Here is a 24,679-nt window from a genome sequence, read left to right as displayed (position 1 = left end):
TTTCAAGAACCTTGTAATGTAGACCATATGTTTCTCTAGGACTTTGCTAGATACATGCTATGAACTGATCAACTCTAAGGGTTTAAGGACTAAGCCTGGCTATCTACAGGAACAAAAGCAGAACCACATCTCTCATGGTTCTTGTTCCCAAAACTCACTCACCTTTAGGCTTTCCATGAGGACAGCAGAGGAATCCTCCATGGAGGGGCCATGGCCTGCCCAGGTGCCACTTGGAGTGCTGGCCTGATGCCAACTGCTCTCAGAGGATGATGTCGCTGAGAGATAGTCAATGCCAAACCCACCCATGGCTAAGGATGCAAAGAGAGAAGAATTCAAGATGTTCTGTCATCACCAAATACCAAACACTAGAGAAGGGCAGAGTAAGTGATTCACTTTCAGTAGGTAATAAAGTCTGGATCTCACCTGGCTTATCAGTTTTCCACCGATCTGCAGTTCTTCTATCTCTGTTATCTGGAGTTCCAATGGGTCCAAAGTTGGAGAATGGAACAGAATTATGGTTGTGTGTTGGAGGGGAGCTTGGCAGGCTGCTTGGGTTAGAGGAATGAGGAGATTGGCTGGCTGGTGTTGAATGATCTATTAAATCACAACAACACAAGACATTAATAGATGTTTCACAAACAAGTCAAGAACTAAAGTTTCCTATAGATCTGCTCACTTCAATTCTACTAAAGATAACTACAGGGGGTGCCTGGGTGGCTCAGTGGGTTAAAGCCTCTGCTTTCGGCTCAGGTCATGATCCCAGGGTCCTGGGATCGAGCCCCGCATCGGGCTCTCTGCTCAGCAGGGAGCCTGCTTTCTTACCTCTCTCTTTGCCTACTTGTGATCTCTGTCTGTCAAATAAATTTGAAAAAAAAAAGATAACTACGGGGCTTTGGGAGAAAGGCAGAATCAGGGCCTCCAAAGGGACTCTGCCGGCTGTGCTAGTTTGTCCTACTACACATATCTAAGGCATGGTCCTTGCTTTTAAAAAAAAAAAAAAAAGCAAGGGGAGCCTGGGTGCTCAGTGGGTTAAAGATCTCAGAGTCCTGGGATCCAGCCCCGCATCAGGCTCTCTGCTCCGCAGGGAGCCTGCCTCCCCATCTCTCTCTGCCTGTCTTTCCACCTACTTGTGATCTCTGTCTGTCAAATAAATAAATAAATAAATAAATAAAATCTTTAAAAATAAATAAATAAATAAGATGAAAAACGGAACCAAACAATTTTATGCATGCACTATTCTGGCATGCCTGTTTCAAGTAAATATCTACCAGTCCTCTCTACCAGAAACAGAATTGCCTGATCTTAAGAATGATTACTGAATCAAACTCCAATTATTAAATAGAGATTCAAAAAAATCCATTTTAAAATCCAATTTTTCCTGCAAAGAATGAATATCTATAAACAAAAACTAAAGAACAGGGGCACCTGGGTGGCTCAGTGGGTTAAAGCCTCTGCCTTCGGCTCAGGTCATGATCCCAGGGGATCATGGAGCCCTGCATTGGGCTCTGCTTGGCAGGAAGCCTGCTTCCCCCTCTCTCTCTCTGCCTGCCTCTCTGCTTACTTGTGATCTCTGTCAAATAAATAAATAAAATCTTAAAAAAAAACAAAAACTAAACTAAACTAAAAAACAGCTGGAAATCTTAAGATAGAACCCATATTTTTCTCTCTTACAACTGTGCTGGTTACTGAGGATATAAAAAAGCTTTTTCAGTGGCACTTATTATGTGAACTGGCTCATTAAGCTTTTTTCCTATTTTCTTTCAGAAACTAAAAAAACCCCTAACATTTATAATCACAAAATCATACTAAGTTATCATCAATCACAGTGAATAGGAAATGCAAGGCCTGCAATTTAAAGACCAGTCAATACCTGAACTGGCAGGAAGTGATGGAGACCAGGGGGTCCCTTCGAAGAGGGAGTACAGTGATGTCTCCTGGGGGGCCAGCGAAGGATTAAGTTCTGTTTTGGAGCTGGTTGTCAGGTTTTTCCCATATACCTCATTGAACACGCTGTTATTTGGGTATCTTTCCTGGAAGACAATGACAACCAAGTTATAAACTCACTCCAATGAAACAGATTTCAGAAAATGTCATGTTTATGTTCTCGGATGCTTAAGCATCTTAAGTGGATTGAGCTTTTCTTAACAAGACAAATCTTGAAGGCTTTTATCTCCGCTGCTTCTGGTTTTCCTGTTAAATTCATTTTCCCCTAATTTGCTTTCCCTCAATCTATGTAAACCACCCAGATTTAAAGTATGAAAAGTTCACTTGGCTGGACAAAAGAGCCCTAAGGATTTCTGGATTAATGAGAAGTTCAAGGGTTCAAACTGAAAACATACAAGTATCTCATATACCCAAATGGGAGGGACAGAGGATAAAATAAAATGTCTGGAAGACTCCAAAACATGGAAGAGAAAGGAAGAGAAAAATAGGGGGACAGAAATAGAATGGGAAAGGATAAACTAGCCTACTATAAAAGCACCATCTACCCACCTGATTGAGAGAAAATCCGGTGAGGGACAAGAAAGAAGAGGAATGGGACATGAGCTCCGAGGGCTTCTCCAACAAGGATTTCTTCACAGTCCCGGAAAAAAAGGTAGTTAAATTATGCCTTCCATTTGCTTAATATTAATCTTAAGGTACTAAACAATCTAGCAGAAGACCACCATTTAAGCATACTTGTACGTACCCATCATGTACAAATGTAAGGCTTCAAAGACGTGAACTACACTAATACCACGACACCAGCTAACTGCAGGTGCCACAGGCAAGTCGGACACAATGCTCCTGGATGAACACTTCTCATCTAGCACAGATACCCAGGCAGGGACCAGGGACCCGGCAAAATGCTAGTTCTGAGTGTTTATTAGCAGGAACCTTCGGGAATACACTTATCAAGAGTTGCATTTAAAATACTCTCAAAACAAGATGCTGAGTTGAGCTGGCAGTCTGTGTCCCCCCCATCCCCCAATTTTAAAACACTCACAGTAATGACTTAAAGCCTTTCAAATACATTTTGACAACTGAACTGGGTTTGTCAACATGGTTCCTAAGCAGATCTATTTGTGGTACATATTAAAATAGTTCCTGAAGTTGAATATACATTTACTGGCCCTAAGAAAATTACCAGGAAAAAAAGCTGAATCTCTGATGCTCACTGTCACTGAACAGTTGATCAACAAAGCATTTACTATACACCTCGTACATGCAAGGCACTTTCACACACATTATATCATTAATGATGTTAAATACAGAAAGGATTATAGTTAAGGTTTGTGTGTGTGTGTGTGTGTGTGAACATGAAAAAAAACCCCAAACTCTAAAACACTACCCCTCCAGGCACACTTGTTCCACCATCAGCTCCACGCTGAGTGGTGGAGGGACAAGCGGAGTAGGAAGTAAGGGGGTAGGAAAGGACTGGAGAGAGGCACTGCCCCCGGCCCTCAAGCCACACCAGCAGAGAAACATCAAGAAAGGCAAACACATGGAGCCAACAGTTTCGCAGTTAGGCTTTCCACAACCCTGAGGTGCTGACACTGTACTCTTGTAGGTGATGAAGTTTCTAAGGGATCTTTTATTTCTCTAACTTGGGGGGAAAAGTAGGAGGTCTCTCTGGCCACTCACCCAGGCAAATTCTTACAGGAACTTCAAGTGCCAGGGATGGCAGCTTCTGTTATGAGAGCCATACAATTGTATTTCTCCTAATACTAAAATTAATATTTTAATCTTACGACTGTTTTCTTGCCTCACAAAAAACAGCAAAAAAGTAGTAGTCAGAACTGCTTCATGTTTTGTTAAGATGGAGTAAAGGGAGGGGAAAACTTCATAGCATATGCTTCTCATATTCCCCCAGCTCAGCAAAATAGAATATAAATATTGACAATATAGAATGCCATTCTTCGAAATGCAGAGTAATTTCTAGAGGGCTATTTTTAAGATACCACTAATCAATACTTCAGACTTTATTTCATACCATTCTAGTTATTTATCTCTGTATTAACATATCTATGTCACTCCAACAATGTTTATAAATAGAATTCTCTTCATTTTTACTCATTCTGTTTATGAATCTTGCTCTGAATTTAGATCAGGGCTCTCAGTTAACCAAACAGAAAAGAGCCACATACCATTCAATAATGTCACTAAAAAATCTAGAACATATTTCATTTCATATTTTGAGTACATGAGGAAAAATCTCCCTGCTCCTAAGCAGTATCAAATGACCCTTGAAATTCCTGGGTTTAGATGGAAGTGCCACCTAAAAAGTAAGTTAATTTGCCAGCACTGCACCCTGTGTGACCTGCCCTGAAGGATGCTTCTGGATAACACATACGACAAAGCTGTGACTCTGAAATTTACAGCTATGGAGTCCAAGATGTTTTCCCATGTTCTACTACTGTTTGAAGGTTAGTCTGGGCAGTAAGGAAACAAATGGTACAATTTGGTAAAAAAAGAAAAGCTCCAGAAAAAAAGAAAGCATCTATTCCAAGGACTCCAAAATCTCAGGAAAGAAGCTGGGGTTAGAGCAAGGAGAATTACGTCAAATACATACAAAGAGGCTCCGTCCAGGAAGAGAGGCGAGAGGCCCCAGCAAAGCTGGGTAAAGATCAGGAGGGTTAGAAAAAATCAGCTCTTCCTCTTCCTCCAAGGCAGCCAGACTCTTTAACAGGTCCGGAGGAAGCAGAGGGGAGCCCTTGGGGTCCTAGTGACAGAAAGGATCACAGTGAGATGCAGTAAGGGATGACAAAAGCACAAAGGAGTAGTAGCATGGTTTAGGGCACAGAAGCAACTCAGGTCAAGGAGAATTACAGCAGACAGTACTATGCAAGGAAGAAAAGGCTCTGAAGTAAAAGTACAGTGACACAAGGAGCACGGTGCAAAAGATCAAGACAAAAGAAGCATAAATCACGGCCAAACACGGAGAACATAAAAGGTTAACGAGACTTGTGAGTAAACCAATGCGGCGGAGCAAGGGGATTAGCCTATCTTGGGCTAACAGAGAAACAGCTCTTTTGAAAATTACATTCTCTCTTGAAAATTACAAACACACCTGTTTCTCATGAATTAAGAGAGAAAGGAAGGGGAACTCCACTATCAAAGATAACTGGCTGACTTTGTTCCTCTCAGAAAGCAATTTGTTTAAATACGCAGTAAACCTATTTTTAAACTTAGATGATTCAGCCCAACTGAGAGGAGCTTTGTTTCAGAATTCTCTAACGTGCTGTGTTAGAGACTTCTGCACCATCTCTCTGCCAGACCATCACAGGTCCACAACAGTAACGGAATTCTTCCACTCCCCCAGATCAAATCACTGTGCAATTGTGAGGGGGTGACCAAGAGCCACAGCAGTTACTCAGCAGCTCGCTAGAGCGCTCATGAATCAGAGCGGCCTTTATAAATGCCTACTTGAGAAAGTCAAAATATGCAGCCCCAGACCTAGTTCTGTTGTGTCTGGCGACAGGAAAGGACACACACCTCAAACGGCATCCTGGGCACAGGATCCTGCTCGGGACGGAAGACTCCTGGTGACCGTTTGCCCCTGCGGTCCATATTTGCTTGCTGGGCCATTACAGCTCTGTTATCAGCCATGCTGTAAGAAGAATCCCAGTAGAATTCTGGGACCTTGACTTCTGAGGGATTATGGTTATATGGCTCCATGGGAAAAGGCTTCATTTTTTTCTCTAGAGGCTGCTGCTGCATTACAGGAGGTTGCAATGACGGCTCAAACAGTTTTATGGGGTCTTGGGACTGAAGGTAGTAGGACTGTTTCACAGGCATGATTTTCCCTAATGGGCCTTGAACCTGAGGGGGATTCCACAGCTGTTTGGAGGCATCTGCCTGTTGATACTGAAAAAGAGATGCTTGTCATCAAGAGGATAAAATGCAATGTTACATTCAGTACTCAGGACATCACAGAATCAACATGAGGGGTCTTACAACCAACAAAACTCAGCAGTCCTTTACCCTTTAGGTTTTTCAATACACAGAGCTTTCTGGGAACACATGTGGGGCACTGAACTCATGTTCTCTTTCAATTCAATCACTCATGATGTTAATGAACAAATGAGTGTGTGTGTGTGTGTGTGTGTGTGTGTGTGTGTGTGTTTTCCCCCTTCCTGCCTCAAGCTGCCATTTTTAAGAATGGCATCCTATCCTTAACACCTCACCAAGATTACAATTCTATTTCCCTTCTGCAGTTTTTGTTCAAATAGGAGAGAATTATTTACACAAAGTCCTTTTCTACAAAGCTGACAAGTAGCAGCAAAGAACGGTACTTAAGATCTAGTCTCCTTTACAAGAGAAAGGAAAACATTTGAACTTTCCTAAACAGCAAGAGGAATATTTTTGCATTTCCGTAATCCTTACACAGCAAAAACATCTGAAAGCTTAACCAGTATTTCTAATTAACCGAACACTGTATAACTTCAGTCTTCCCTCCTTATTTCAGCTGCACAGTACCCGCCACTCTAACTTACCTGCTGGAATCCAGAGTGGTGAGGAGGGCTTTTCCCCAAAGCCGGCACAGCTTTTGTGGGGGATTGTTGCTGAGCTAGAGCTTGAACCTGCAACTGGTTTGTAGACTGTGCTGTTGGCTGAGCTGGTAGAGATGTAAGGGGTTGCTGGGAAGGTGGCTGTGGTTGTTGAGGTCCCTGGTTCATTGGCCCTGGTCCAGAGGGCCGTTGCTGGCTGTAAGGAATGTGGGACTGTTTCCCAGCTTGCACCTGGTTTCCTGCTGGAGAGTGAGCTGTAGGCTGAAGAAAGGTTCCTGGGACAGAAACACCAGCTGGGAAGGTGTAACCTGAGCCCATAGAAAATGCCACAGGAGGGGGAATAACATATGTGGGGGGCGGGAACCCTTCAAAATAGAAGAACACAGCAGCTTTAGTTCTAAAGGCATTTAGCAAAAGAAACGCAAAAATAAGTCATCTGAAGGGGACATGGGGTAGGGTAGAGAAGAGGTCCTCTAATAAATTATACAAGAACAAGGATCGACCAGCAAGTGAGACTGATCAAACATCAATCTTTAACTTGATTTCAAGAATTAAATTAGAGTAGTGGGGGCTGCTACTTCTACCCACTGAGGCAACTGGAGTACTTTAAAGGTGGTCTCCTAAATGCTAGAGTTAGTGATGGGAATTCTTTCATGGTAAAATCATGCACTTGTAAATAAACTAGAGAAATGGCTCAAAAATAACTTCATAAGCATTAGAGAAAGGAGAACTTCCTTCTACCTTTTAACATTATGGTTTAGTAATTCTAACTCCAGTAGAGTATGAATTACTTGATTAATGAGCAGAAACTCACACACAGATGAGATTAAGTAGAACAAAGTATAAAATGTGTATTTACCTGGCCGGCTGGGAAGAGGAGGGAAGGCTCCAGGGTGATGAATGGGGATGAACTGGGAGTTACTTGCTTGACTTGGGGTTTGAGTTACAGGTGTTTTCCTGGCTTCAGACACTGGAGTCTTTCTTAGTTCTGTCTGGGATTTTACCTATGACCAATAGAAGCAACATTATAATAATCTGAAACACAAATGTGTCAGAAAGAAGCACCCACTCTAAGAAAGTATTCAAAACCCACTATGTCCAAAAAAAAAAAAAAAAAAAAAAAAAGAAGCCTATGAAGGTATTTAAATTCACCTAAGTTAAAAATGGGAAAAATCAAAATAGGTTATTTGTCAATAAAAGATATAAGGCTTAGTTTTACTAGTCTAATTATTTTCCTTTCACAAAATCATAAAAATACGAAACACGGAAAGGACCTGAGAACTCATTTGTTTTACAAATGAGAAATGTCTTGCCAGCAGGGTAAAAACTTGCCTATAATCTCAAGCCACCTATTATGGGCCCTAGGGACCTCTGCACTTGAATTCATTCAACAACATATATAAATTATGACTTAATAACGATGACTATCAACCCACAGGGGACATACTTTGGGCCTCAGTTTAATTTCTTCTGGACAGCCTTAAGCATACCAGTCAGGCACCCCACCCTCCATGCGGACACCCCTTTAGAACTACTTTCAGCAGTAAGGAACAGGCCCTGAGGTCCTACACAAGGAGCTACAGAGAATACGATGTCATACGTGTTGCTCAGAATGAGTAAAATGAAGGAAAGCAGGTGACATTCGTGAAGACCTTCGGATGAGGTACGGAGAGTGGTGATACACTGACTCCTGTCAGGCTTTCTTTAATCATCAGAAGCAGATTTAAGAGGGAAGGGAGGCCAAAAAGGAGGTTTCAGTCCGGCTCTCGTAGGGAGGCGGCTGCAGAGGACGAGGCAGAGCAGGCACGAAATACTGGCTTCATCCCTGGTCTATCCCTGGTCTCAGCACTGGTCCTTTGGCTTCATCGTTCATTGGTTTGTTCTTCACTTTTCCCCAGCACCTCTCTCCCAACATGCCTTTTCTCGATTTCTACCAGGTTTCTCTCTGTTTCTCCCTCTACTACTAATCTCAAAATGTAACTATTATGTTATTTCTCTGTTTCCCAAAAAGACTCTAGAGGTGAAATACACTGCACTGAAGGCACTATTAATTTGCAAGCAGCCTTCAGTAATGTAAGGGTCCTCAGGCCTACTGCAAACAAATACATTTGTCAAAATGTGCTAACAAATCAAATGGCTACTTAGGTCTTTGTTCAAACATTAATGGTGTTAATGAAACCACAGAGCAAAGACCTTTGGTTTACATGTAGTATAGTCTGTATCTCTTTGGAAAGGTTTAAGAAAAACAGAGTCACAAATAACTGAGCAGTGTTTACCTCTCCCCAGCAAGAGACTTAAATTCTTGCTTTATAAATTCCCATGAGTCAGCGTGACGCTGAAATGACATAATGCTACTGGCTGGGACAGGTATAAAGGCCAAGAAAAAGAGCCTCACCTTTTTCCAAGAATATCTTTTATTTCTTAGTGAATTAAGGAGAAAAAAAAAACCACTATAAGCCTTAATATATCCTTGGTTCTACTGGATGCCTAAAAGACCCCCAAATTTCCCCCATATAACATTAACAAATGGCAGTTACACTTTCCAAAGAAAATAGAATTCTTCATATGGTTAATAGGTCTGCAACTGGTCATTTCAAACCACTTAAACTGGAGAGGATTGACAAAAATGTTACATCAAGTTGAGATTTTTTTTTCCACTCACATTACAATTTTGAAGAGTTGATGGAGTAACCACCTACCATAGCTCTTACGTGACCTTACTATTCGGCATTCAAAGAATGCATTCACGCTTCCAGAAGAGCCAATTCTCAAGGCTTTAGGAACAAAATGAAAAATCTTGCCTTTTGTTGTGAGTCTTCCTCTACCTGCGTTATAGTTCAAATACAGCTTACCTGCACTGCCACACTCTGCTTTCCTGTTTCCTGTAACTTTTCTAAGGTGCATTTCTTGGTTTCTGTTTTCCTCTTGCTGTTGTCCTTCTTTCCATCATTCTTAGTTAAAGTAATTCCTTTGCTATAGTCCCTTCTCACCTCTTTGGGAGGAAAACTTCTTCCTTGGTCTCTGTTCACTTCTCGCGGCTTAATGTTCTCTTTGAAGGTGACCATTGGCTTCTCTCCTGGGTCACAGTTGTTGCTTAGATTACGGCCCGTGGACAGCACTGATTTCAGTCCTGGGTTCCCGTCCGCAGCCAGGGACTCTACCATGGATGGTTCTTGCAGAATGAGGTTCTCTTTGGCTTCACTGGGGTCTTCCAGTATTAACTCTGGGATTTCTGTGATAAACAACAATTTCCCTACCTCATTTTCACACTGAATCAGCCTAAAAAAGTAAAAATAAATCCATATATGAAAACCATAAACCTAAAAACCACTAACACTGCAACTGCATATGGCCCCAACAGTCAGTACATCCTCAGTCCCAAAGACTTGGAGACAGTGGGGTATCACAGTATAACATAACTCTTTTTATATAACATAAAAAGTAGTTTCAGAAAAATTTGGATTCTCAATATCGCTTAGCATTCCCATAACATTCCCATGCTCTTTTAATGTATTCTACTGATTACAGTTACATTGACTGAGCATGTCTTAAGTACGAAGCACTAGACTAGGCCCTTGCAGTGACAATCCCTAATTCCTATTTTATAGGTATAAAAACTAGAGTTCAAAAGGACTAAGTTCATTCAAACATGCAACCATTTAAATGCTGCAGTGTGACAAGAGCCTGAAGACAGAAATGAATATGAAACAGTTGCTGACTTTGAAAAAGGTGATAATCAACTGGGAAGATCCCAAGGACACACACAGTACTAGAAACTTATCGGACTCTGAGCTGTCCTGACCGACACTGACCACCCTGCCCCCACCAACACAAACCACCTATGAACCTACCAGTTGGTTAAATTTACACAGATGTTTGTAAACTAGAGCAGAAGCTCATGATTCAAGGGGAAACAAAGCCTATTCCTCTACACAAGGCAGTTTGACGGGGAGAACAGAGATTAAATGGAATACACTCAGGATCAACAGGGTCAAAATCTTATGTGTTAACAACATTCTGACTTAAGAGTTTATAGTAGCATTAAACAGAGCGGGAAACACATGCAGGGTATGTAAGTGCATCTGGTAAGAAATACCTTGGCTGATTATCGGCAATCCATTTGCCTATAGAGATCAAGCGCTGCTGCCGTATTTGTCGTTGCTGACCTTCCTTGTCTCCTGTGATACCCTGGTGGCCTTTAGAAAAATCCAAGTTCCTAAAATTGATATAAGCAAATTATACAAAATTAAATTTCTAAAGAGATTTGCCAGGCAACCAAGTTCACCCACTTAACTGCAATGGTTTCAGATTTTTGCATACAGACTAGCTACCTGATGTAATCCACTGCATTTGAATACGAGCTCCCAAGGATTTTATGGACAATGAAACAAAGCAAAAAAGGTAACATGCAAATTCATTACATTAACATACTTTTAATTTAGATTTTACTTTCTAAATGAGGAGCTCAAACAAATCACAATCTTTTATTTGGAAAGATACTTTTTCTGTAAAAGTTTTCATTAACACTTATGTTGCATTCTATGTCATCTGTTTGAAATGAACACTGCAAATGCTAGGGATCCGAGAGCATGCCTATTCTAACAAACTGTTAATTATGCATTTAGGTGACCCTAAACCAGGCAAATGTATACGTATCATAGAGTATAACCTCATTGACATTTGGAAGGTAAATCAACCTGAAAAAAATAAGGATTTTTCAGATTTCTCTTCATTAAGGGCAGTCTGTTTTTTTTTTAAAGCATCTAAGCACTGCCAGATAGTCGGCTAGATGCTGAATACACAAAGATAAATGAGAAAGAGAAATCGTCTCTGTCATAAGGATGAAATAGGAGACTGTGAATCAATTTGATGAGTGTCACAATAAAAATGATGCAAAGAATAAGCATGGCAATAGGGGGGCTTCTTCCTTCTGATCAGCTCTGAAAAGCTTTCATGGCGTGTTACTGGAGTTGGACTTTGACAGGAATGGCAAGTGCACACAGGTAGGTAAGGGAAGGACAGAGGAGGAAAATGGAGTCTTCCAGGCATAGCATAAACAAAGTCTTGTAGGAATAAAAACAGAATTACTCAAAAATAGGACACAGGGAATGTAGAGAATGTTCGTATTAGGGGAAAGGAGGGTGGAGATGGCAGGAAATATGGCTGAGAAATATCTAGCACTTGCACATGAAGCTAAAAAACATACTGGAACCACTGGGGGTGAGTGAATTGAAGTCTTCGTATTAGTAATGGGACATTAACAGGTCTATATTTAAAATATAATTACAGAAGCATGCCAGAAATGACTTATAGAAGGAGAGGGACTCTTAGTAGGGAGGTTGAATGGGAAGCTTTTTATACTCCAGGTTAATAGTGATAAAAGCCTGAACCAAAGGGAAGTAAATGGGAGGAGCTGGATCTAAAAGGCATTTTAAACACAGAATCACAAAGACTTGGTGAGAAAGGTTAATGGAAATAGGATTTTCTTTTTTTTAAGAGTTCACGTAGGTGGATAATGGCACACAGATAAATATAGAAAGATCAAGTTTTGCTGACCAGATAGGAAAAACAAGAGTCGTTTTGGGTCATATTAAACTTTGAAATGTATATGGGAGATCAGATTGTTAAAACAGAAGTCCAAACTCCAAAAAAAAGAACTGAAAATTTTGGACTTACTAGCCAAGAGATGAAAGCTCAAGACAAAAGGATGGATCTGACCATCAGAAAGAAGGCAGAGGGTGGGGAGGGCAGGGGCGGGGAAAAGTCTGGACAATACTACTCTGAGGCATGTGGTACAGAAGAAAGTGAAAGAGATGGAATATGATAGTAGAGCTAAGAAAAAGGAGGCTTCATGAAGGAATGGGATAAACAGACTCAATGCTAGAGAAAACTGAATAGGATGAAAATTTTAAAGTCAGTGGAGTCTGGTAACCAGGAAGGCGCTATTAGTTAGAGTTGCAGGAAGCAGAGAAATGGCTGGGAGTGAAGCAGGGTCAGTTAACTGTCCTTCTAAAAAGTCTCACGATGAAGACAAAGGGAAACATCAGAGAAAGATGGGGTGGTGAATTTTACTTTTTAAAAGAACAAGGTAGGGAGGCCTGGGTGGCTCAGTCGGTTAAACAGCTGCCTTTGGCTCAGGTCATGATCCAGGGTCCTGGGATCGAGTCCCGCATCGGGCTCCTTGCTTAGCAGGAAGCCTGCTTCTCCCTCTGCCTGCTCTGCCTGCTGCTCCCCCTGCTTGTGCGCGCTTTCTCTCCCTCTCTCTCTCTGACAAATAAATAAATAAAATCTTAAAAAAAAAAAGAAAAGAAAAGAAAAAGAACAACGTATACCTGAATGTTACTAGGCTAAAAGTAACCAGTTGTTTAAAAAAAAAAAAAAGATACGAGAAACACAACACAGAGAGAGGGTGACAGGTGAGCAGGCAGGAAGGGATGGGATCATGGACACAGAGGAAAAGAGACGAGAATGACTATAAAAACAAACTGCTTTACCATCTTTATTGGTATGAAAGATGTCGAGCAGTATCCTTTGGTTTACATTTAGTTCCCATTTTTGAGACTTCTCTAATTTCAATAAAGTATAAAAAAAATCCAGTGTATAAATATTGCCGGGAGAAGCAATTTTCTTTTCCTTTCCTTTCCCCCATATTTGGAAAAGCACTTAGTTGTGTATTATGCAGCAGGTAAAAACATGACATATACAAATCCATTCCGTATCAAAAAACTTAAGCTTTTAGTTGCTGTTAGGAAAATAAGACAAAGTTGGGATAGACCAAAGGTTAAGGTTCTTTTATACCCAAGCCTGATTTCTCATTTTAATGCTATAATCACTGGTTTTGAAATAAAACTCCTTGAGCTGCCACTCACCTGAAAGAAGGTCTCAAAGCCAAGAATCCTTGTAACTCAAACTCCTCTGGAAGTGGTGTAGCTACAGAAAGGTAGAAAGCAAGATTTGTAAACATTTTAATTTAAGAACTGTTACTCAGCACAGTGTTGTTCATTAAATCAAGAAAATGACAATCTTCTATACAGAAAAAAATGCTATCTATAATCCTCAGAGTTCTCTGCTCTTCTCTATAGTAATCCTGAGAGCAGAATTCATGTATCAAATCCCTGCAGGTCGTCTCTGGGTCCTTGACACTGTCCCCTATTCCTTACCCACTACTCAAGCCTAAGGGAATGGAGACAATGGGACCTTTCTTCCCTAGCAGCCTTAACACTTTACAGCCTCAGATCCAGTAATCTCATTGTTTAGATTATCTCCTTGTTTTGCTCACAGTTTTGAAAAACAACACCAACATCACCCAAGAGCTAGAAATGTAGAAACTTAGGCACTATCCCAAACCTACCAGTTTATGATTCATCATAAACCGCATTTTTAACAAAATCCCAGGTGATTCATTGCAAATTAACACTTGAGAAGCACTGATCTGACAGGAGTAAAATAATCAGAAAGGAGTCACCTACAGATTGTTCAGTGCAGAATTATTTATAATGGGGGAAAATTTTAAAGGAAATAGACAATGAGGCCACATGATGGTCTAGACTACCTAGGTGGCTCAGTTGGTTAAGCAACTGCCTTCGGCTCAGTTCATGATCCTGGAGTCCCAGGATCGAGTCCCACATTAGGCTCCTAGCTCCAGGGGGAGTCTGCTTTTCCCTCTGACCTTTTTCCCTCTCATGCTCTCTCTCTCTCAAATAGATAAATAAAATCTTAAAAATAAATAAAAATTTAAAAAAATCATGATGGCATATTCACAGAGCAGAATATTATGCAGCCAGTAAAAATCATGTTTTAAACATGTTTAAATGGCAAAGGAAAATGCTAACAATATAATGTTAACTTTAAAAAGCAAGTGCAGGGGCACCTGGGTGGCTCAGTGGGTTAAAGCCTCTGCCTTTGGCTCGGGTCGTGATCCCAGGGTCCTGGGATTGAGCCCTACATCAGGCTCTCTGCTCAGTGGGGAGCCGCCTTCCTCCTCTCTCTCTGCCTGCCTCTCTGCCTACCTGTGATCTCTGTCAAATAAATAAATAAAATCTTAAAAAAAAAAAAAAAAAAAAACCGGTGCAAAGCTGTATCTGAAAGCAATCACAGGCCAGGTGTATATACATGTAAGAAAAATGTCCCAAGAAATACACTATCACATGAATAAGTACAAAGTATCTTTGTATGAGAAAGGCATGGGTGACTCCTGTTCTTAATATGTCAATGTCCCAGATGTTCTATAATAAACAGGTATTACTTTAATGGAATAATACTGTTCCCATTAGCACCTTTAAAAAAAAAAATAGTAACAATGAGGAGGAAAGAAGAAGAAAGAATTTAAGGGTATTGTTCTCTTTGGACTCCTATTCAAAAGTAGCTAAATAGGAGAATATGCTACTGGGAGAAATGTTAAGAACATTCTCTCTAATTCCATCCTCTTAATCATGATGAGTAGAGAGTTCAAAGTCACTTCTGAGATACTGAACTTAAAGTCACTAAGTTAAACACTTAACAACAAGAGCCTGTTTTTTCTCTGGCCTTAAGCCTAGTATTGGTGATTTAGAACAATGTCAACAACATAAGATTAAGATAGCCCTTACCATTAGTACTTGAAAGATCCTCTTCATGGGGATGGAAACTATTTAGGAGAGAAATTAGCCAGGGCCAAATGCTGTAAATTAAAGAGACATTTCAGACTTTTTTAAAATAGAGAAACCAAAACACTAATAAGCCATCACAATGTTATTTATAGGGCCTGGACTTTATGTATTTTTTTCCCCTTGCTTCAGCATTTTAAAGGCTATATGATTTCCTAAAACCTATTTTCAAAGATGTCTAGATAAGAGATACAAAAAAAGGGTCAAAGATGTATAACAGAGACCTATTATGGCAAAGCATTTCCCAGGCTCCTAATTTAATAATTAGTGAAAATAAATTGTTAAGCACTGATAATGGATATTCACTAAGAACACACTGTCTAGAGAAACAACATAGTATGTTTTCAAAGCTGTCATATACATTATCAGTTATGGAACCCATTGCTAGTTCTTAATCTGTGACAGGGTAGGGTACACCACAGACAAATTACATTCTCTGTTCAAGGGTGATGAGTATGCCTTTTCTTTATGATACAAAAAAGTCCACATTCTGTAAAAATATCAAGGTAAACTGAAAGCTTTCATTTGTCACCATAAAATCAAAAGCTTCTAAGAAACATCACAATTATTTTGAGTAGAGATTACAGAGAAAATGGTGAGAACCAAAATAATTTCCAATCTTCTATGCTCAAAACAAGCAAACATAACTTAAACTGGGTATTACTCTAAGGCAAACAGAAAATAATGGAAAAAGTAAAAAAAAAAAAAATCACTTCTCTTCAACTTCTAAACAGAGAATTGGAGCATACTGTAATAGGTAAGAAGTAAACTGGTTTTACTTCAATTTCATTTTGAACGTGAAAAACGCTTCTTCCCCACGATGGCAGCCAGGAATGGGGGGTAACCCACAGAGAGCCAGAAATCCTTAAGATTGTGCCTCACACGAGAAATTCAAACAAATAAATAAAAAGCACACAAAGAGGTCTTTGGTTCAATTTTCAGAGAGTAGGTAGGAAATACAAGCATTTCACTGTTCAAATGTTGTGTTTTAGGAGGCGGTTTCTACATATCTAGGACTATCAAACAAAAAAAGCACACAAGCTAACATGAAATTCTAAGATACTTACTACTGTCTTTCATCCACCACTGCTTCCTGAAAGACCCTGGGTCTGAGTCTCAGCCAGTCCATGGAGACCTTGACTGCAGGAAGGGGATAGGCATTGTAGGATTCCTCCTGAGACTTGTTCTGGAGAGGACACTTGCACAGGATGCCAAGAAAAGACACTTAAAGGAAAAATGTATTCAGAAAGCATAAGATATTTGAAACTATGTACCAGTCCAAATTAAACTACCATTATGAGCCTTCTGCTATATCCTACTTAACACAAATACCTCACAGCTTTTTTCTAAAAAGGCATTTTTTCCCCCCATGTTAAAAATGTTACAGGGATAACATGATAAAAATGTTACAAGGGTGCCCAGCTGGCTCAGTCATTACAGCATGTGAGTCTTGATCTCAGGGTTGTGAGGATGAGCTTCATGCTGGGTGTAGAAATTACTTAAAAATAAAATCTTAAAAAAAAAAAAAAATGTTACAAGGGCACCTGGATGGCTCAGTCAGTTAAACGACTGCCTTCAGATCAGGTCATAATCCCAGGGTCATGGGACTGAGCCCCACATTGGGGTCCCTCCTGCTTCTCTCTCTCTCTCTCTCCCTCTGCTGCTCCCCCTGCTTGTGTGCTCACTCTGTGTCAAATAAATAAAATCTTAAAAAAAGAGTTACAGATATAGTTGGTGAGGGAAATAGGGGTAGATAAAAGGATAGAACTTAGGGTTTAGGCCTCCAAATTCAATATTGGGAAATATAGGACACATTTTCGTATGTCACTAGTACTCTGTTACGATAATGAAAATGCCTAACATTATGCTTTCCAAAGAAGACAGCACAGAAAATTAAATGATTTAATACTTACTAAAGAGGGCCAGCAACTGTGTCCAACACAGCTGCTCATCTTGGCTATAACTATGCTGCTCCGTTTCATTGCTAAAGTCACGAAGGTGATGAAGTTGAAACAGGTTAATGACAGTGACGTGAACTAACTGCTGAGAGTTGAAAGCTTTCTGGAATAGCAGCCTCTGTAAAAGATGACAGAAATACTGCATATATTATCAAGAACAGGAGCCACCTTCCTCACAAGAATTAAACTGGCGGTCTGCATTTAAAGTCACATGACTAACAGATACAGATAAGTAAATGTCTCCACCCTTAATCCCAGGATTTTAACGAAATCTGATGTGGTTTGATGTTTCTCCGGCTGACTCTCTGCCTTCAAAGGAATTAGCCCAGACACCACAGGGCTCTTTGAGCTGTTTTTCACAATACTTTTTTTCCCTTTTGTAAACTGTGTGTTTTTTAATATGATGAGAAAAAAGTTTTGGGAGTCAGTCAATAAACATATACATCTTAATCCATTAGAAGCAGTTTTGTAAGAAATGCATACATAGTAAAATATTAAGTTGGAACCAATGACTAGAAAGTAAATGTACACAGTAAAAAGGAAATTTCAAACTAAAAGACTGAAAAATATTTTGAACTGTTGGTCATACGTATATAAGTTATACATAAAGAATGACTTCCAAAATTTGTCATAAAATTTACTCTTTCAGAGGCTTGACAAATTTAAAGAAACTTACTTATAAATGGGGTAGATAACAAGAACCTACTTTGGAACATGGGGTAATGATCTACTAAGACAATAAATAATGTATTATAGGTAACTTCTACATCTTAGGAAAGCACATCTATGATCTTCATCATCAAATTCCTTTTACTTAATAACTGTGTGTTGTTCACAGCAACCTGCTAACCAGGTTATTATGAGAAAGAAATCACTGACCATGCTCTCAGCCGGCAGCCTCAACTTAGTCACCCTTTTACCTTAGCACCTGCAGTACTTTTAGTTTATTTCCACATAAAATATATTTCAAACACAAGTTCCTAAAAGCTGATAGCTACTAGAGATGATATCCTCGCTTCACCATATGCTTAACCTAGGGAAGAGTCAACCTGCCTCCCTCTTAGGAAATGGATACAAGTGGGAATTCACTGTCACTTGGTTTATGGTGATAACCTTATTTACAGTTCTACCAGCAATGACAAGAGAGCCTACCATCTTGAGAAATTTACAGCTGCCTTTATCCAGCTCCAAAGATTTTTTTTCCTATTTACAGAAAGAACCTGAAATATCCAGAGTAAGTTTAATGATTCTATTAGCAAGGTCTTTTACATTATCATGGCAGAAAAGTACAATTCAATTCCACTTAAACTCCTTTCTCTGCCTCCTTGCCATCTGCCATTCCAGTACATACATCAAGAATGCTTCTTCCTTTTCCAAAGGCATCAAGCATTTTTCTTTCCTTTCTTCAAAACATTCTGAAATTCTATCTCTTCTTCAGACTTCTCCCACAGAAGTTCTCCTTTAATCTCTACATACAACCTTTTAAATTGACCATTTACACAAATATAGCGTACTGGAATAAAATGAGAATTATAGCTTCTATTTTTCAAAAAACATTTTTCCTTGTGGAAAAATGTATCTATTAATCCACTGGCATTTTATTTTAGATGGCAATACCCAACAGAAGACAAACACAGCCCTTTAAGGGATTTTCTAGTGTATGTACAGAAACATTAATCATATGAGTGCATCCTAAGTAATGTAAATGATAATGTAAAATTTCAAGAAAGCACAGACTTTGTCTTGGTCTCCCTTCTGTCCCCAAGAGCCCAGAGAAGTGTATGGTACACAGGAGGTACTCCATAAGTATTTAGTGAAGGCACAACCCACACCTTTGTAAGGAAATGTGAAACTGTTTCGTTGTAACTTCATAAAATTTAGATTACACTGTAGTAAGTAAAGCGCCTCATCAGGAACAAAATCAGATCGGAGCTGACACAGTGTTACTCAAAGATGTCTTCAAGAGCAGTTCGGAAAAAACAGTACATAGTGAACATATATAAAAAGCCTCGTGTCTCATTTCCTAAACCCCAGGCCTTAAGCCTTTCAATAAACCTCAACTTAGGAGCTAAAGATTGCTAGTTACACAGACACACTGAAGTTTACATGTAGATGATACTAATGATCTACATATGCTTTAGAAACACTTTTGCATATTTACTCAACTACACTAAAATTTCACTCCAACAATGTTCTTCTGATGTTTCAGAAATGAGTAAAGTTTAAAATAGATCTGCCTCATACTATGTTTAACTTCAAAGCGTTGGAACGATTCTTCAAAGTATATTTACAATTGCCCACATATCCCCCCACAACTTTATATACAGAAATGTATACCGGAGGGGTGCCTGGCGGGGGCTCAGTGGGTTAAAGCCTCTGCCTTCAACTCAGGTTATGATCCCAGGATCCTAGGATCGAGCCCCGCATCAGGCTCTCTGCTCAGCAGGAAGCCTGCTTCCCCCCCCACCCCACCTTCCTCCCTGCGTGCTTGTGATCTCGTCAAATAAACAAATAAAAATCTTAACGAAAGAAAGAAAGAAAGAAAGGAAGGAAGAAATATGTAAGAAATATGTACTTGAGGGGTGCCTTAGTGGCTCAGTCAGTTAAAATGTCGGACTCTTAGTTTTGGCTCAGATCATGATCTCGGGGTCCTATGACTGAGCCCCAAACTAGGCTCTACCCTCAGTTGCTCAGGACAGAGCCATTCGTCCCTGCCCCTTCCCCCAGCTTGTGTGTACATGCTATCTCTCAAATAAATAAATAAACAAACAAAATCTTTATACATTTAAACTTCAAGAGAATATCAGTGTCTGAGGTTGCATCCAATGCAAATGACTAGATTCTAGACCAGAATAACTTACATAGAGAAGATTTCATTTCCCCCTCTCTCTCCACTTAGGGAATATATCTTTCATAGACACAGAGGTCATCTGGTCCAATCTGGTCCAATCCCCTGCTATTTTATAGAACTGTACCTAAACCATCCATGAAAGATGGCTGTCAACCTGACTTAAAAACTCTCAAAAGAGAGAATCACCAGCAACCCCCTACAGATCCCTTTTTTAAGATTTAAGATTTAATTTCAGTTCTGACCTCAAAAACAGACAAAGATAAATTATTTTAAAATAATCCTTCATCTATCTGAACACTTAAAATGAAACTTTTCAGTCTTGTTTGTTCTGTCCAGACAGAACAGCTTAGGGCATAAAAATTAGCTGTTCCTTTCATGCACCTGACTCTATAAATCATGGGTTAAGTTTAAATAGGCCACCAAAAGGAGCGGAAAACAGCAGGGGACTCTAGAAGCTTATTTTAAAACAAACTATTTCTATTATAGTTATTTAGTACAATCTCTTGTACATAAGAAGTGTCAACTACAAAATGATTATCTGTAAAAACTACTTCGCATTGACTATATTTGGCTAATTATGTCTCTTAAGTATCTAAACTACAATTTCTGGAATATATTACTTTTTTAATACTTATGAAACTGTAAGGCAGTTATAGATAATTCCCCAAGTGTTTAGATACCCAGAAGTAACCAAGAAATAGAAAATGTTCTTTAGACTGTCCTGTTTGCTGTTGATCCTCATGACTAAAACAGTGACTGACGGGCAATCAAGTATTCGTTGAATAAATAATTTGAAAACAAAGTTAATGTTTAATCTTGACTCCTCCCATATTTCATATACTATACTACATATAAACTGCTAATTTAATATACTAATAGAAGATCATTTTCATAAGAACAAAGGTTATTTAATTTTATCTCCTTACATAAATTGGTAAAATATAGTCCTGTTGAGTGAAATTCTCATTCCTTTCCTTAAAACTACCACAAATCCCAATGGATCAAAGCACTGTGAGAATAAAGAACTAGGTTTGCAGAATGAAGTATTATAAAGTAGGTACCAGAACCCTACCTAGAATATAAAACCATCAAAAGGGTACTTTCAAAACCAAGAAAGAAAGGTGCCTGATCTGAGAAGGAAGGAAGGAAGGAGGAAGTTGTTTTTTCCTCACTTTAGTACTCTCTGCCCAACCACAGCTATTTACTGCAAACACTGCCGCTATGCTTCTCTATAGATGGTATCTTTGTTTAACGTGAGGGGATGTTGTATGCAAGTATTCCATATGCTTCAAATTTAATTTTTACCAACAATTCATAGTTAAGTAATGACATAAAAACTGGAAGTCAGCTTCTCTAAATTTTATGTTTCCTGTTAGACAAGATAAAACACTCTATATTTTTAAAATCTAACCTTAAACTGTTCTTCCAATTTCTCTCGAAGAGGGCTCAACTTTTCCAAGCTCTTACTCAGGTACACATGACCGTGGAATTTAATAAAGGCCTTGATGAAGTCAGAAACACCCCATTTGGTTTTCACCTCATCCCGGCTGAAATGAAAGAAAAATTTCCATGAGTCTTAAGCAGCAAAATGGCTAACAGCTCCTCACAGAGGTTTCAGTCTGCAGAAACACATTATTTGAGCGCCTGATACATAAGGAGTGGAATCTGCATCTAACTTTTCATCTGCAACAGACTCAGAGGGGTCCTCGGTATCGGGAAGCCTGTATTCCTCTACTAGGAACAAATAAGATGCAGACTCCTTGAAACTCAGCAACGACTACATGCAAATCTATTAAAATATATGTGTTTTTTAAAATTAGGCAAACAGAAGAGCAACACAGGTAACTATCAGTTCTTGCATGCCCAAATTTGACAGGTGAAGGCCACCAGATTATACCAACTCCTGTTGGAAAAGTCAACCCTACCTTTCCAGTGCTTTAGAAAGTGCTTTTTGTAGATTAGTGGAGGCAGCTGGGAAAGGGAACTTCACAGCGATGCTTCTGCAGTAGTAGAAAATTGTGGTCAGATGGTCTCCTTTGGAAGAAGCTAAGATAGCCAACTGATTATAAGGCTGACCTAGAGGAAAAAGTGAAGATTCTATAGTAACCAAGATGCACAGTCTTGCTATCAGAATATAGATGATCAGTTTTTAAACCTTTAAGTTAATAATGCAGAGTTTTTTATAAAGTAAATCTCCTGACTACCTCATTACAAATGGGCATAATTTAAAACAGCATACTCCCACAACAGCACATACCACGTTTAGGTTAAGAAGTACACAATAAAGGGAGAGAGTACTATTACGTTTAAACAAGACTTTAGAAAGGGCTAGACAGCAAATCTTCTTGGCTTTAGGGGCTTAAGAGTCTCTATGGCCACTGTAGCAGGAAAGCAGCCACAGTCAAGTAGGAAACCAGGTGCACACTGCCACCCCCTGCTTCAAAGGGGCTTCTCTGAGAATCAAAAATTTCAACATGGCTTAACAAGAATGACATGGATCACCAAACAAGAACCACTGCTAATTCCGATCCCAAGGTTATCAAAAGACAAAAGCCCTGTCTTTTAGGTAATAAAATGTAATTTTTCTAGTGAGGAAATGGTGGTATTAAGGAATAATTATTTTATAAGTAATTAAGGAAGCCAAAGTTAACTTGTTGAAATAATTTTAGATCACACTGGGAGATATTCTATTTATACTGGTTTACTGAGAACAATAATCTTATTAAGATATTCATTTCTGGTTATACAGAATATACAATTAAAAGAAAAAATATGACCAAAACTCCAAATCAATCAATACCAAATCCCCAAAACACAATACCAAAACTTGGAATCTTTTGCTTTCACAAAAGATGACGACACGAGATGAGCCTTGAGCTATTTTCCGTATTGTTATAAAGTTTCACAGTCATCCACAAGTTGAGGTAGGAGGCCCACTCACCATTAGAGGGGACAAGCTGAGCTGCATGCCTGTAGTAGGACTCTGCCTGGCTGGTCTGGTTTCTGTATCGAGCTGAAAGGAGAAAAATGAACGCTTAGTTTAAAAACAAGCAAACAAATGAATAGAAAACCAGTAGGGTAATATTTCCAAAGCAACTATAGTTTTCAATTCTAAAGATAATAAACACATTAAAATTAATTTAAGATCATTAAAGACCGAAGATATGTTAAAACAAATTAACTATAGGATTATGCGTAAAGTGTCCATCTGGTCTTCCCTATTTGGGACATTCATCATGTAACCAATTTTAAAGCTTACCTAGCCCCCATTTTCAGGTCCTCCAGTGTCATGCATCACCAGCTCCCATTATGGACTATGCTGGTGACCTGGAGCCGGCCCACAAGAAGGGGTGAGTTATATGGCACTTAAAAACAAAACAAAATAAAAAACACTATACAATATGATCTGAAAATTATGTATTTCTTCAATATCTTATACAGTGATTTTGGAAAATGCCTCATACCTACTGCAATATTAAGCATGTATGTGCACAGAATACACCAAAAGCAAAAACAACCTAAATACACTACTCACTGGTTCTCCGCGCAGAACTTGGTGCTTACTCTGATGTGACTGTGCATGGAGGTCAGTGATTTATGATATCAAGAAATCTAAAAATCTTTGAACTTAAAGCAGTAATGTTCTCCATTCCTTATTATTTGAGGACAGTTGAAACATAATCCCATAGTTAATTTGTTTTACAACCTTTTTAGGTTAACCTTAAGGATAAGTTACAGAACACTCGCAGATAAAATATATAAAATATTAATAAAATTTAACTGTAAAAAGGAAACACTTTAAAAAGAGGTTTTAATAAACTGATAGGAAGGAAAGACAAGCTAGCTTCAGAAGAAGTAACTTACAAACCCTACAATTCCAAGAGGATATTTTGAATTTAGAAGACATGGCACCACTTTGAAAAATTTAGCTTTGATTACACTTTTTATTCATTTGCCTACATCTGCATGAGTCTGAAGGAAACTTAAATCTTAATATGAAAGTTGACACCTTCAAGATCCATTGCCAATTCCGAAATATTAAGAAAATTTAAGTTAATTTACATTTTAGTTTCCATAATGACCATCTAAATTGTGTGCAATCCTTAGTTTGAAGGAAAGGAATTTCCTTCTGTGACTATGCCAAAGAAAAGGATGAATGTATTAGCAATTCCTTCACACCAAAGGCTCACCAATGTCTCCAAGGTGGACGAGGCAGTGCTGGCAGATATAGGAACAGGAGCTAGACTGTGGCTTCACTATGGCGCTGGTATGCGTCTGTTTATTGCTGATAATTCCCAATTGGGAAGACTTCACACGGCATGGTAAATCTACATTAAACACTGTACATAGTTCTTGTAATAACTACAAGGAAAACATGAATAAGACTTAGTGATAAGCCAGAATCGGTAAGTCAGAAGTGTTCTAACAGTAAAGTTTATATACTTTAACATGTGTACCTAATATCATATACTACTGAAACCTGAGCAAAGACTGAAGAAAATAGGATACGATAACACTTAACATTTATTATAAATCTTATCTTTTAAATTCTCAAATATTAGAGCCATCTAGGATGTGCCTCTAAAAGGAACAGAGTGGGGACGCCTGGGTGGCTCAGTCGGTTAAGCATCTGACTTGATTTTGGCTCCAGTCATGATCTCAGGGTCTTGGGATCAAGCCCAAGAGTTGGGCTCCACACACAGCAGGGAGTCTGCTTCTCTCCCTCTGTCCCTC

The 24,679-nt window shown here is 39.1% G+C and overlaps 1 protein-coding gene across 13 annotated transcripts in view; it reads right to left on the bottom strand.

Annotated features, from left to right (window-relative positions):
• The window catches only part of SMG7 (SMG7 nonsense mediated mRNA decay factor), a 93,445-nt gene that overhangs the window by 2,908 nt on the left and 65,858 nt on the right, over positions 1 to 24,679 (bottom strand). For 4 of the 13 annotated variants that reach the window (XM_059146837.1, XM_059146841.1, XM_059146840.1 and 1 more), the window contains 18 exons: positions 24,136 to 24,307; positions 22,887 to 22,958; positions 21,871 to 22,021; positions 21,357 to 21,492; positions 17,050 to 17,212; positions 16,204 to 16,360; positions 15,080 to 15,150; positions 13,361 to 13,421; positions 10,588 to 10,707; positions 9,344 to 9,770; positions 7,351 to 7,495; positions 6,477 to 6,856; positions 5,476 to 5,847; positions 4,553 to 4,702; positions 2,494 to 2,574; positions 1,871 to 2,030; positions 424 to 594; positions 163 to 308 (listed from right to left, as the gene is read on the bottom strand). In XM_059146837.1, coding sequence (XP_059002820.1) covers positions 163 to 308; positions 424 to 594; positions 1,871 to 2,030; positions 2,494 to 2,574; positions 4,553 to 4,702; positions 5,476 to 5,847; positions 6,477 to 6,856; positions 7,351 to 7,495; positions 9,344 to 9,770; positions 10,588 to 10,707; positions 13,361 to 13,421; positions 15,080 to 15,150; positions 16,204 to 16,360; positions 17,050 to 17,212; positions 21,357 to 21,492; positions 21,871 to 22,021; positions 22,887 to 22,958; positions 24,136 to 24,307 — 3,135 coding nt within the window. The remainder of the gene's footprint in view (positions 1 to 162; positions 309 to 423; positions 595 to 1,870; positions 2,031 to 2,493; positions 2,575 to 4,552; positions 4,703 to 5,475; positions 5,848 to 6,476; positions 6,857 to 7,350; positions 7,496 to 9,343; positions 9,771 to 10,587; positions 10,708 to 13,360; positions 13,422 to 15,079; positions 15,151 to 16,203; positions 16,361 to 17,049; positions 17,213 to 21,356; positions 21,493 to 21,870; positions 22,022 to 22,886; positions 22,959 to 24,135; positions 24,308 to 24,679) is intronic. The other 9 variants (XM_059146842.1, XM_059146843.1, XM_059146844.1 and 6 more) reach the window with 6 other exon arrangements.

This window comes from Mustela lutreola, chromosome 14 (assembly GCF_030435805.1).
Source record: "Mustela lutreola isolate mMusLut2 chromosome 14, mMusLut2.pri, whole genome shotgun sequence".
NCBI lineage: Eukaryota > Metazoa > Chordata > Mammalia > Carnivora > Mustelidae > Mustela > Mustela lutreola.
This window is presented reverse-complemented; position numbering and strand designations above follow the sequence as displayed.